The sequence below is a fragment of the Sarcophilus harrisii genome, chromosome 1 (assembly GCF_902635505.1).
Source record: "Sarcophilus harrisii chromosome 1, mSarHar1.11, whole genome shotgun sequence".
Classification (NCBI taxonomy): Eukaryota; Metazoa; Chordata; class Mammalia; order Dasyuromorphia; family Dasyuridae; genus Sarcophilus; species Sarcophilus harrisii.
Genome location: NC_045426.1, coordinates 315,621,793 through 315,636,920, shown reverse-complemented (window position 1 = coordinate 315,636,920; position 15,128 = coordinate 315,621,793). Strand labels below are relative to the sequence as shown.

The following is a 15,128-nucleotide window of genomic DNA, read 5'->3' as shown; positions in this document are numbered from 1 at the left end:
TTTGTTGGAGTTTGTTGTCTAAAGTTTCACTAAGACAATTTAGTAAAGTTTCAGATGGGTGTGGCATTGAATATTCTTTTCTTTCAAAAAAAATAGGGGCTTCCAAGGACAGCGCTATTTAAAAGGTCATTCTTGTTTGTTTTGTTTTCTTTTCTCTACTCTTTTCTGCCCAGCTTAAAATGCGTGGTTTTTTGTTTGGCAGGCTTGACGTTGGAGAGTGCCATTTTAGACTCTATACACGGTGCATTCACAGTTTATAGTAGTACTCTCCTAGATTTGGAGCAATTTAATGGAAATTTCTGGCTGTTTCTCAGATTCTAAGTGCAACTGCCTAGTTAAGATAACATCAATTTCTAGTGAATCCTGTAGGAATGGTTTCATGACTTTGTCCCATTGCTTTTCCTTGATTTATGAGGTGAAATTGTCTGTAATCTCTCACTATTCTATTTGCTAATACTCTGCAAAAGAGACATTGTCTAAACCCATGTATCCCATGTTGTCATATGCTTCTCCTTGGGGGAAAAAAAAAAAAAAACATGTTACCTGGATTAGAGGGCTTGAAAGCTGAGTTGGCCTTGATATTAAATTTGGTTTTCCTCTTTTTAAATTTGCAAGCTGTTATCTCATTTGTGTTAAAAATAAACTCTCAGTTTTATAAATTCATCAGTGTTTTTATTTCAACTGTTGATCTTTTAATTTTTAAGATTTCTGTTTTGGTATTTGGGAGTTTTTATGTATAGCTTTTCTGATTTTGTTTTTGTTCTTTTTAGTTATTTACTCAATTAATTGATATATTTTTTTCTCCTTTGTTGATAAAGATTTTTAAGGATATAAATTCTCCCCTAAAGAATGCTTTGGCTGCATACATTTGTCTCATTATTATGATTTTCTTTGATGAAAGTGATGAGGTGTGAGAATTGAGGGTAAGAGATCCCCTAACAGCAATGGGATCCCCTCTGGTTGATGTTGTAGATTCTTTTTAAAACAATTTGCAAACCTGGAGTTTGTGACAAAAAGGGATTTATTCACCCTAAGAAGACAGTGCGAAGAAGACAGCTTTCTTAGTAGGCAAATTCCTGAGAGGAATTAGCAAAGTATCTTCATCAGTGGTCTAAGTCCAGAAGGGTATTTAGCAAAGCTTTAGGGTTCAGAGTCATCTTTTATTAGCCTTCTAAGGTCTGGAGCTTCTTTGATCTTTGGCCCCGAGCTGGAGACCAATCTCTGGATGAATCTGAGAGACTGATTTTTCAATTCAATTCAATTCAATTCAAAATTGAATGAAATTACTTATCTTGGGAGTTTCCCTTATGGACGGAGGGTGAGCCCCTTCCAGAGGGGCACCCTTCCCCCAAAGGTTCCTTTCCAAACCTCCTCCCACAGATTACAGGACAACATTTACATCAAAATTATCTGTTCTTTCTATGATTTGTTATTAATTCACCAATTCTTTAGGGTTAACTTATGTAGTCTATAATTAATTTTTAAATTTTTATTTTATTTTTGATTCTGTGTTCTCTTCCTTCTTCTCCTTTACAAATATATATAATCATGCAAAAAAAAAATTAACCAAGGAAGGAAGGAAGGAAGGAGAAAGAGAACATATGCTTCAATCTTCATTCTGTGACCATCACTTCTCTGTGTGAAAGTGGATAGCATATGTCATCATGAACCCTTTGAAATTGTGGTTATCTTTCAAAGTTGACTGGCTTTATACTATTGCTATTATGTAAATATATAATATTAATGTCAATATATGTAAATATAATATTATATAAAAGCAATTATAAATTGATCCTGCTTACTTCATTCTATACCAATTTATATAAATCTTATCAGGTTTCTCTGAAATCATCCCATTCATCACTTATTGCAGCAAAACAATATTATTTCATGACATTCATATATCATAATTGGTTTAATCATTTGCTGGTTGATACTCCGTTTTCCCTCAGTTTTCAATCATTTGCCACCATAAGAGTTGCTATAAATATTTTATGCAGTGGTTCTTTTTTCTCTTTCTTCAGTCTCTTTGAGGTGTAGATAATTCCAAATTGCTTACAAAATGGTTGGATATAGCTCTAAAAATGACATGTTAAAAATTTTATTTTCTGATAGCCCCTCCAGCATGTGTCTTATTTTTACGTCATCTTAGCCAATTTGATGGGTTTCATTTGTTTTGAAGTGGGTCATAGTTGTTTTAATTTGCATTTCTCTCATTATTAGAGATTTAGAGAACTTTTTCATATGGCTATTAGCAGCCTAGATTTCTTCTTTTGAAAACTCCCTATGTGTATCCTTTGACTATCAATTAGAGAGTGGATCTTAGTTTTATATAGGGATACAGCCCTCTAAATATGTTCAAAATTATACTTTTAGGGGCACCTAGATAACACAGTTGATAAAAAATATTGTCCCTGAAGTCAGGAGGATCTGAGTTCAAATACAGATTCAGACACTTAAGTCACTTAACCCCAATTGCCTTCCCCCCACAAAAAAAAAGAAATGATACCCTTATCAGGGAAACTTACTACTAAGATTTCCATCCCTTTCCTAATTTCATGCTTTTGATCTAATTTTAGCTGCATTAAGCTTTTTTGTACAAAAAAGCTCTTAATTTTATGAATCAAAATTATTTTATCTCCTGTGAATTTCTCTATCTTTTATTTGGTCATAAATTCTTTCCCCATTCATACATGTGATACCTTCCATGTTCCTATAATGTATTTATGATACCACCTTTTATGTGTAAATCAGGTACCCATTTGGAATTTATCTTGGAATGAAGTGTAAGATGTTAGTCTCTCCCTATTTTTTGCTAGACTATTTTTTAAATTTTCCCAAAAGTTTTCATCACATAGTAAGTTGTTCCCCTAATGCTGAGATTGGGTTTATTAAACACTAGGTCATTGTGCAGGAATTAAGGTTGCTGGGATAAATATCAATAATCTCAGATATGCAAATATGCATTTTGATAGTAGAAAGTGAAGAAGTAAAGAAGAATTAAGAAGCCTCTTGATGAGGGTGAAAAAGGAGAGCGGAAAAGGTAGCTTGAAGTTTAACATCAAAAAAACTAAAAATTTTGCATCTGGTCCTGTCATTCCTTGGATGACAAAGGGAGAAGAAATGGAATCAATTCAGATTTTATATTCTTGAGTTCAAAGAGCAATGCATGTAGTGACTGCAGCCATGAAATTAAGAGACTCTTGTTCCTTGGAAGGAAAGCTATGGGACATCTGAACAGCACACTAAAAAACAGAAACATTACCTTGCTGAAAAAGGTCTGTATATTCAAAGATATGCTTTTTAGCAATTTATGGCTCTGAGAGTTGAATTATAAGAAAGCAGAACTTTGCAGAATCGATGCTTTCAAGTTGTGATGCTAGAGAAGACTTTTGAGAGTCCCTTGGACAGCTATGACATCAAATCAGTCCATACTTAAAGAAATCAATTCAGGCAATTCATTGGAAAGTTAAATACTGAAGCTGAAGCTTAAATAATTTGGCATATGATGAGAAGACAAGATTCAATGGAAAAAATCCTGCTGTTGGGAAACACTAAAAGGGGAACCACAGAGGATGAGATGGAGAGATAGTGTCAAGGAAGCAGTGAACATGAGCTTGGACAGATTTCAGGAGATAGTAAAGGACGGAAGGGCTTGGTATGCTTTTTGATCCTTATGCAGAGTTGGACATGCCTGAAGCACTGAACAGCAACAAAGGCTGTGGGGCTCCTTTACCTCTGAATATTGGGTACTTGTGTATTTTATTTTAGCAGAGTTTAAGATCAGGTACTATTAGGTTTCTTTCTTCACTCTCATCCATCCCTATTTTCATGGATTCCCTTAATATTCTTGATATTTTATTCCTCTAAATCAATTGTGTTGTTTTTGTTTCTAGCTCTATAAAGTAGTTCTTTGATAGTTTGATTGGTATTTATTTATTCAGTGAATAAACAAATAAATTCAAAGGAGAGAAATAATTTTTTGAGAATAAGTAAATCAATTTAGGGAACACTTTTTTATTAGCTAGTCTACATATAAGCAATTAATATTTCTATAATTATTTATATCTGCCTTTATTTGTCTAGAGAACATTTTATAATTAGGTTTATAAAGTCCCTATATTTATCTTGGTAAGTAGACTTCCAAATATTTTATACTGTCTGTAGTCATTTTAATTGAAATTTTTTTATCCTTACTGAATTTTGTTGGCAATATAAATATGTGCTGATAATTTCTTTGGGTTTATATTGCATCCTGCAACTTTGCAGACATTAATTGTTTCAATTAGTTTTTTAGTTAACTCTCTAGGATTCTCTAAGGGAAATATTGTCATCTGCAAAAAATAACAGTTTTGTTTTCTCTTTGCAGATGTTTATATCTATTCCTGAAATCTTTTTGCCTTTATTTTAATAGCTAGCATCTCTGGTACAATATTGAGGGCTAATGTATTAATAGACTTAACCTATTTCATTCCTGATGTTATTGGGAAAACTTCTAGCTTATTTCCATTCCAAATAATGCTTTCTCTTAGGTTTTGATAACTATTGCTCATCATTTTAAAAGAAGCTCTGTTTATTCCTCTTCTTTCTATGTTTTTAATAGGAATGGGCATTGTATTTTGTCCAAAAAAAAAAAAGGTTTTTCTGCATATGTTGAAATAACCATATGATTTTTGTTATTTTTGTTATTGGCAAGGCCAGCTATACTTACAATTTTCCCAATAACGAACCATCCCTGCGTTACTGTATAAAGCCATTCAGTAATGGTATGTAATCTTTTTGAAATCCTATTCTATTTTATGAGTTGCTGCATTTCATTCTCTGAGCCCATTCTGAGTCTGTCTCCTAGCCCTTTCCAAGTCTTTTTCTGAGCCCTTCTGAATCTCTCTCTCTGGCTGTTTATCCCAGTTTATATGCAGTATACTGAGTATAAGCCAATCATTATATCACTAGAGAACCATTATTTGTTGTAAGATTAATTCAGTCATACTGAACTAGAGAACTATTAATCACCATGCTAGATAACCATTGTATTATCAATTCCACTGAGTTAGCACCTTGTAAGAAACCTTGTTTCAAGTATGAAGTTCTGGCCCATTACAATTGTTAACAATTTGATGCAGCCAAAAATGATTTGCATTGAATAGGTGATATAATCTTGCCTTAGACTGGATAGATGATACACAATTATTGGAAAGACTTAGAATGATAGGGATTTACCTTTATAATGTAAAACATATAAGGTAGTTACAGACTTGAATATGAATGGAAACATACACAAATACCTTTTAATATATCTTAACAGACTTAGCCTTTCCCTTAAAAACAGATTCCATTAATCTAAATCGGATTTAGTAATTTTGGGAATCTGTATTCTTAAAAAGCTCCATGTAGATGTCTAATTATACTGTGGAATTGTTTGTTTGCTTTTAAGAGAAGGGGTCCTGAATCATGATGGTTTCTATTAGACATTAGAATGTGATTCACACTACCATTTATCTTTGGAAAAAAAATCTCATTGCTCAACAATTTTATTAGTATTACAAGTGTGTGTAAGACAATTTTTAATTATCTCAGCATTATTTCTAGGAGAGAGAGAGAATGTAAACAGGTAGCGTTTCCTTATTGTTGGGATTTTCTCTGCCACAACCACTGTGATATTTAATATTGATCAGGAAACAAAAGACAATTCTACAAAGAGCTAAAGCAAGGATTAAAAGTTTAGTTGGGTCTAAATATGTATACATATATTTTATTTAACATATACTTTAACATAGTTAATATGTATGGGACTACCTGCTATCTAGGGGAGGGGTGGAGGGAAGGAGGGGAAAAGTTGGAACAGAAGTTTTTGCAAGGGTCATTGTTGAAAAATTACCCATGCATATGTTTTGCCAATAAAAAGCTATTTTTAAAAAAGAGTAAAAAAAAAGTTTAGTTGGTAGACATTTTGTTTGTGATGAACTCAACTAGTAATGAAAATGATTTCATCTCTTGGTTCCCATGTGACCAAATTGAGAGAATGATTAAAAAGAGAATATACCCTTATTAACTTAAGGAACTGTCACTTAATTTATCATGGTTTCAATCAAAGGGGATTAATATGAAAGAGATCCTTAAGTTTTCCTATTTCTCTAAGTATGTACTTCTAAACATTAACATTCTATTCTATTTAAACAGAATATAGACCTATAATGAATAAGATACTAATGCTTTTTAAACATTAGCGAATATTACTTTAAGGTATACTACATTCTATGTTAGGGGTCTGGTATTAAGTTTCTTAAGCACAGGTGTGATTGAACAATGTCTTCATAAAGAATTCTAATTTGGATGTTTTTCTATTCTCAATACAGAAATTTCATGCAAGTTTCTGGAATGCCGCTATTAAAAGTACCATTTAAAAAACAGACAAAAGTTGGTAAGAGTGTTTTATTGGTCTTTTTCTTGAAGTATGTTCCTTAAAAAGGAAAGTTTCTTGTTTGTTTTAACAAATGTTTTATGCTTTTAATTGTTTGCCTTATTACTACTGCACTGTAATATATGTGTAGGCATGTATGTTTATATATGATTAATTGTATATGTCATATTGTGTGTGTATATCTGGTGTATATATGTTAAACATATGTATGTGTTTCTCCATATATACACATATATGTACATGCATGTAGAGAGAGAAATGTGTGTGGTATTCGTTTGACGTTTTGGCTTGTATGTACAGTGTCGTAGGTAAAATCCATTCAAAACATTTTAATCATCAGAATGTATTATCTGATCTATCCAACAGGTACTGGATCTACTTAATATCTTTTCTAGGTCTGCCTTTACCACTCTCTGGTTAGATACCTTCTAGCAGAGGAACAATCTTAACAAGCCCAAGCAATTTTTCTAATACTCAATAAAGTGTCTCACTGTCATAGCATTTTCCCCTTGCTCTCAAGTTCTAATTTAGTTGAAAAGAAGACATAATAACCAAATATTAAAGTATGAAATTCACCATTTATATTTCTGACTCACTTTCACCCACTATTTCATTTTGTCAGGTCTTTTTAATACCCACAGATTTAGACATTTATATAATTTATATTATCACATAGTTTCTGTAACATGGAATACATACACACATATATGTATACATGTTGAGGACCACGTCAAAGTAAGGGGCAGGTCAGTTTGCCTGAAAGGCCCCACAGCTGTGAATCACACACTTGAAGGAATTGCAAATCAGCCTTTATTGACGTAGATTCACATTCCCTGTGAATTGGGAATGAAATAAATTGGAGGCAAGACGAGAGATGTCAGGCAATGCACCTGCCTCTTGAGTCTCCTTGTATTGTTATCATTCTCTCACATGAAGGGATTTATCTGCTGGTCAGAATTAGATCCCCAGCAGCCACTAGCAGGTGGCCCCCATAACATCCAGCAGCCACTAGCAGGTTGTGCCCATAACATATACATATATAAAATAAAATTTTTCTTCATCCCACTTAGATTGTTGATGTGGATGGGAATATTTCTCAAATAAACATACTCCCAGTTTATAATGGCATGAGAGAGGCACACTTATTTCATCTGTCTTGGGTTCATGAATTAAGGAAAATAGCTGTGACCACTGTGCTAATTTATACCCTCATTATTTTTCATAGCTATCAGAGACTATTGTAATTGCTTCCTAATTCCTATTCTTACTTCCAAGATCTTGTTTGTCTTATCCATTGGTCCTCAAACTTTTGTTTTCAATATCTTTATTCTATTGAAAATGATTGAGGATCTGTCCAAAGAGTTTTTATGTGAGTTATAGTTATAAATATTGATCACATTAAAAATAAAAACCAATTATGAATTTGTAGACTCTCTGAAAAGATTTCAGAGATTCCGAGGATGCTCTAGACCAGACTTTGAGAACCACTCCTCAATCCATAGTTGATGCAGATGCCAAAAATATCTTCTTAAAGAATAAGCCTAAAGAATTGTAGGAAAATGGTGGTATATTAGGATCACAAAACACTCCAGTAAAGTGCTAAAAAGCATTAGAAGTAACAATAATAAAAGGAAAACCAAAAAATTATCTATAAACTCTATCAACTGCAGGAATGCATAAAAGGAAGCATGGAGCAGAGAAAAACAGGTCTGTAGAAGAGGAAGTGTGAAAGAGTGTGGTGCCACAACAGCAGTCAAGGCCAGATCAGCATTTAACACAGACCAAGCTAGAGCCACAATGGGGCAGATTGTACAATCAAATATTTGGGCAACCCTAGCTCTGTTCAACATTCAGGTAGCTTAGAAATGGACCACAGCAAGATGTAAGACCAAACAGTTCCCCCAAAAGGTAGAGCCTACTCTTATCTACCAAATGCAAAATCAAGTAGGGCCTACTCACACCCTCTAGGAGTATAGGAATGCAGTTTGACCAGTAAGCCACCAGTACAGAAACTGAAGTTGAAGATAGGAGAGTAAATAAAAGAAAATACAGATCACAATGAAGCATTACTTTGGAATGAGAGCTCAAGGTAGAATCTCAGAAGAAAAGAATATGCGAAAATCCAAGTAGGCCTTAGAGAAAGAAATTTCCTTACTATAAGAATACTTGGAAGAGATGAAATGTGAGATATAAAAATTAATGATTAAATAGGAAAAAATAGTAGCAGCAATTAATATCTTAGATGAATTGAAAATCTGTGAAAATCAGAATAAAAGAGACAGAAAATATTGACTCCATGAGACAGCAAGAAATATCAAAGCAAAAATTTTTTAAATTCAAAGGAAAAAAAAAATAGAAGAAAATACAAACAATTGACCTGAAAAACAAAACAAGGAAAGATGAAAAATAATCATAGAATTACATGAAAATCATGAGAAAAAACATATTAGATGCCATATTTCAAGAAATTATAAATAAAAACTGTCTAGTTCTCTTCAAATAAGAGGACAGAGTGAAATAGAATTCACTATTACATCTGTAAAGAAACCTCAAAATGAAAACTCTTAGGAATGTCATAGTTAAGATCAGAGTTTCCAGGTAAGTAGCCAAAAAGAAAAACTTTTAAGTAGTAGGGAGCCACAACCAGGATCACAGAAGACTTTTTAGCTGCTTATGATAAAGAAAAAGAGAACTTGAAGTGTGGCATTCCAAAAGGCAGCAGATAAACCACAACCAAGAATAATCCTAATGAGGTTTAGATTTGGGATTCCCAAATGAAATGAGGTTTTCTGGTGGTCAGGGAGTTAAATAAGGTCTAGTGGCGGTGCAAGGGTAGGGAGTTCTGAGGATTCCCTTCTAGCAGCACAAGCAATTCTCTGTAAAGGAATTTACAAATCTAAAAACCTAGATTGAGGTTTATTATGGGGATTGGAAGTAAGGAAATAGGTGAGGGTAAAGATAAGAGGGCACTGGAAACAGTATTCCAGTGGGCAGAAGCTCCTTGGGGTGCCAAGCATGGTATGGCAGGCATATTTGAAATCTCTGCAAAGAAAGGGTTTTAGTTTGGCTCTTTTATAATAGGGGGCTTTGGCTACTAGTTGAAGGGAACTCATGGGTGGAGTCCCAGGTTGGCTCCTGGCTGGGTTTCAGTTAGGGCTAGAATTTGAATTGAATTCAGTGGGTTTGGGGACTGAGCCGACCCTACCCATATAACAAAGATGAAACTGTTTGTGTTGGGGTGGAGTCCCCTCACTGAGGCAGAGTCGAAGGAGGTTTTCTCCTTTAAGGATTTTCAGTTTTGGGGTTCCCTCTTCAATCCTATGTGACAAAACCTCAATATAATCCAATGTGGAGAAATGAATCTTTAATGAATTAAATGAAATTCCAACTTTCCTGATGACAAGGCCATAACCGAGTAGATACTTTAAAATGCAAAGGTAGAACAAGAGGGGCATAAAAAAAGTACAGACATTTGATCAGTTTGAAAGCCTTGTTAGAATAAATTGTTTTCATGCTAATGAGGGAGAGGAAAACAGCCCCAGTGTATTCAGAGAACATACAGTAAAACATAAGTAAAACAGATCTGGGATTTTTTTTTTTTGATGGTCTTTTCCTCTAGGAGAAAATATAAAGAATAGGAGACTTATGAAGAAAAGATATAATAATAATAATATTATAAGAATGCATAGGATGAAGAATATGCAAATAGGGAGGAAGAACTGAGGGAAAAATGAGCATCCCATGAACATTACTTTCTCCTGAATTGGACAAAGGAAAATAGAACATAAAACATCCTTACACACATACATAAAGGATATACATTTGAAGCATATTAAACTCAACAGGGAAATAAATAGAAACAGGAAGGGCAGTTAGTTAATAGCATTTGTTAAGTGCCTACAGTATGCCAGATACTGAAAATGCAAAGGGGAAAGGACAGTTCTTGCTCTCGAGTTCACAGTCCAATGGAGAGATAACATGCAAACAATTACATACAAACAAGATATATATATAGGATAAATTGAAGATAATTAATAGAGGGAAAGCTCTAGCATTGTGGGGACATCGGGAAATTGCTATAATTTGTTTTTCTGTTTCCCAAAAGATAAGCATTCTTTTAGTTTCTAGGGTGTGTTTTTTATTTGTGTTTTTTTGGTTTGTTTTTTGTTTTTTTTCATAAAAGCCCCAAATCATTGATATGAGAGAGATGTCAATTAAAGCAACTGAGATTTCAACTTATACCCATCATATTGGTAAGGATGATAAAAGAGAAAAAAAGACCACTGTTGGGAGAGGCAGAAGGAAAATAAACACTAATGCACTATTTGATGGAACTGTGAATTGCTTTAGTCATTCTGGAAAGTCTTTTGGAACTATGCCCCTGAAGTCCCTAAAATGTACATACCCTTTTAACTAAGTGATAGTGCTACTAGATCTATATCCCAAAAAGATCAAAGAAAGAATAAAGTACAGTTAATTTGTAGTATTTATTTTTTGTAGTAATAAAAAATTGGAAATGAAGAGAGTAGTCATCTGTTGTGGAATAGCTAAACCAATTATGGTACTTGATTAGAATGGAATATTATTTAACCATGAAAAATTAGCTTCAAGAAATCTGGAAAAATTCCACTTGTTCAGTAATGAAGAGAGCCATCTACACCCAGAGAGAGACCATGGGAACAGTATGTACCACAAAATAACTTTCTTACTCTCTCTGTTGTTATTTGCTTGTATTTTATTTTCTTTCCCAGTTTTTTCCCCCTTCTTGATCTGATTTTTCTTGTTCAGCAAGATGACTTTACAAATATGTATACATATATTGGATTTAACATATATTTTAACATGTTTAACATGTATTGGAATACCTGTCAGATAGGAGAAAAGATGGGAGGAAGAAGGGGAAAATTTGGAACAAAAGGTTTTGTAAGGGTCAATGTAGAAAAAATTACCCATGCATATGTTTTGTAAATAAAAAAGCTTTAATTAAAAAAAGCGTTACCAAGGATTTAAAAAAAGAAGAAAATTGAAGTTTGGTCTTAGGAACATTTTGCTTTTCAAGTTTAGACTTGCATTTCCTCAAGAATGCCCTGTCTAGAATTCATTTCTATATATACTCTTATTCTTTAAAAGAAATTTATTTTCTTTATATTCATATTTGATTCAGCTTTAAAGAACCCAGTAAGTTTGTGGGGAGATTAGGATAAAAGCAAAATACCCAAAGATAGTATCTTTCTGAGAATGGTAGCATCCAATAGATCCCCATATTATAGAAAAAGCTACAGGTTAATATTTTTGCTTAAATAATGGGGAAGCAAATTGCCTTCCCCTTATCTTCTCCTTCCCTGGTCCTTCATCTGTCTTTAACACATAACATATAATGTACACAACCCTATCACCCCCAGTCTTATCTTGACTTTGATTTTTCAGTTGCAAAATTGAGTTTCTCAGAAAACATAGAAAGGTACTTATAGACTTGAAAGAAACTAGAGAGTCCTTATCATGAAAATCATAATTATAGAATCTCAGAGATAGAAGGAATCTTAGAAATAGTTCAGTCCACTTATTTTTATAGATGAAGAAAATGAGACTTAGGAAGGATAAGTAACTTGCAAAAAGGGCTAAATCTAAGTAATTGTATTGAGAGAATGTCAAGATTAAGCAAATGCTGGTCAGCTTGCCAACATCTAGATAATGAATAAACTCTATTAAACTCTACATAGTCATAAAAGTTCCTTTCTATCTCAGATGGGAGAGCCCTATAGGTAAAGAAGAAACACTAGATTCATTATGTTATTTGTTTGTATTTACCCATCCATAACATTATTACTCAGAAGCTAGAGAAAACTGGTCAAGGATAGAGAATTTGGCACATGGGCTGATTTTAATTGACATGCAGTTGATTACTAGTAGTATTGACTGACTCTTGTCAAAAGCTATTGGCAGCCAAGGAGGTCTATGCAAGATAAAGTGGTATGTGTCCAATCTCCTTAACCCCCATTTTGTTTGTCTAAAAGTCAGAAACTTGTTATACTACTTTTCAAAATTAAACACTGCATCACAGTGCTTTGAGCCGGATGCACAGATGATTTTAGAATTATAAAGTACCTTTAGCAACTCACCAAGTAAAACCTTGGGCCTAAGGGCATGTATGTTTTTTTTTTTTATATGATATAGGTCCCAAATGAGCATCTCAAAATTCTGTATGTGTCCAAGAACTTATGTGAAGTTGCTAAAACCTGAAGAAACAATTCCAAACAACCATTGGAAATTGGATAAATACTTTGTAGATATATTTAGGGACCAGACTATACATATTAAGCATGAAAGGAGCAGATGAAGTAGAAATATGACAGAGAAAAATCCCAGAAATGACCACAGGCTGATCATAAATCAACAGTGTGGGGAATGAAGAATTGAATTTGATCTGGGATATAATAGCAGTAGTATTATAATATTCAAGAATGAGAAAGTATAAATTCTTCTGAATTGGTAAGATTCTTTTTGTATATTACATGAAATTTTGGCTTCCTATCTAAGGGACCTGTGAAAGGATTAATGGACATCTGTTAGAAAAGGGCTACCAAAATTGATGAGTTTAAGTGAAAAAACTAAAGAAGTTATAGTTATATGACCTAGGAAAATAAGACTAAGGAACAATTTAAATACTCTCTCCAATTATTAGAATGTTTTTGCTCCAATAAAGTACAATAATAATAAAGTGATTAGCTTCAGAGGAAAATGGTAAAACCCATATGAACTGGTGCAGAATAAAATTAATAGAATTAGGGAAACAACTTATATACTTAATAACAACAATTTAAAGAAAAACAAATTTGAAATACTTTAGCATTCTTATCAATTTTGATTTGTAAAACACAATTCCAAAGCCCAAAGATGAAATATATTATCCTAAATTTTCTAGAAAGGTGATAACCTCAAAATGCAGAATGATATTCATTCATGCATTTATTTATTTATTCCAAATATGTCCAAAGAGGGTTTTTGCTTTGCGCAATTTCCCGATGTCCCCACAATGCTAGAGCTTTCCCTCTATTAATTATCTTCAATTTATCCTATATATATATCTTGTTTGTATGTAATTGTTTGCATGTTATCTCTCCATTGGACTGTGAACTCGAGAGCAAGAACTGTCCTTTCCCCTTTGCATTTTCTGTATCTGGCATACTGTAGGCACTTAACAAATGCTATTAACTAATTGCCCTTCCTGTTTCTATTTATTTCCCTGTTGAGTTTAATATGCTTCAAATGTATATCTCTCCAAGTATGTGATTATTTGTTGATGGGAGAGGGAGAAGAAATGAAGGCATTAATTCTGTTTTCCAAAAAATTTCCTTTAATTTGGCAGTTTTGCTGTAGCTCAGGGAAAGGATTGAAGGTAGGGGGAGATATTTTCAATAAGAGATGGTAAGATTATATGGATAGATGCCCACACTGAATTTTAAGGATTATTTTACCTTATCATCAAATTCTGTTCTCTTTTTTTTCTGATCAGAAATTGTATTTGATCAATTTAAACAAGTGTAATAAGTCTCTTTGAAATCACTTTACACAAGACTCACAAGAGATTGATTTACAAGCTAATTAGTTAAATTATAATGGGATATTTATTAGACAAGATAACTTACTATTAATTTGTATAGGGCATTCTTTTTTGAAGATTATATGCATTTGGGAGGTCAAATTTTAGGCAGGAGGTCACTTTATTCTGCTTAAAATATGTTTTACTGTTATTATTACTATGACAGCATGACAAGCAAAAAATAACCTACTTAATATATTTTTCTTTCTAAACTTTTCTATGATTTATAATTATTCCTCCCAAGTATTTGAAGATGATGAAAGTGGACCTAACACTAGAGCCCTAACTAGGGCTAGGAAAGGTAGGCAGCTATAAAAAGTACAGTATCTGAGGTGAGGGAGTGGGGTGGTGAATGGGGAAAAGAAAATGAGGGACATTATTTAATGTTACTTTAAAAAAAAACTTAATCATTAAGAATTGTAGTACACATGTATTTATTTTATGGTAAGTCAAGTTGTATGTGTTTAAGGCTTGAAGCCTTGATGAACAGTTACATAATAACAATTTTCTAATGGGGAAAGGACCATATATTTTTCAGATTTTGCTGGGAGAGCATAAAGGCTTTTTTCCTTATTCAACCCAGGAAGTTTTAGAGCTTTATTTTTATAAGTCTTCAAAAAGGATTTTTTAGTGCCAGAATTGGACAGCTTTTGTTATATTAGGTAGAAGTATTAGATAATTAGAATTACTGTCCTTTTATTAGAATGGTGTACATAATAATATAGCACTTAATAATCTTTAGATTTAGTTCCTTGATATTAGAATGCCTCCTTCCAAGAGGCATGTGTAGAGCCTTTCCTAAGTACTATCTTAGGTTCCTAGATAAAGAATGTCCCCTTTTCTAGAAGTTGATGTGTAAAACAGACATATTGATGATATTCCATCTCCTCTGAGGATCCCCCATACTGCTACTTTCCTTCTTTAACCCAATAAATTTGCTTCCCCTTGATTTGGCAATACAATATTTCATTGGAAATTAACATATAGTATTTGTTTTTAGTAACCCATTATCCTGACCACTTCTATCAACTCAAGTCTGTCCAGGGCCTTGAGTAATCTATTATCTTGAATTGTCATTAGCAGCTAAGTCTCCCTGAGGGCAAAGCC

At 33.2% G+C, this 15,128-nt stretch overlaps 1 protein-coding gene across 6 annotated transcripts in view; it reads left to right on the top strand.

Moving 5' to 3' along the window:
- LOC100918706 (phospholipid-transporting ATPase FetA-like) overlaps positions 1 to 15,128 on the top strand; it is a 148,011-nt gene that overhangs the window by 11,191 nt on the left and 121,692 nt on the right. For 5 of the 6 annotated variants that reach the window (XM_031945384.1, XM_031945382.1, XM_031945379.1 and 2 more), the window contains exons 2-3: positions 6,357 to 6,421; positions 14,266 to 14,322. In XM_031945384.1, the coding sequence (XP_031801244.1) occupies positions 6,364 to 6,421; positions 14,266 to 14,322 (115 nt within the window). In that variant the 5' untranslated portion in view covers positions 6,357 to 6,363. The remainder of the gene's footprint in view (positions 1 to 6,356; positions 6,422 to 14,265; positions 14,323 to 15,128) is intronic. The other variant, XM_031945381.1, reaches the window with a different exon arrangement.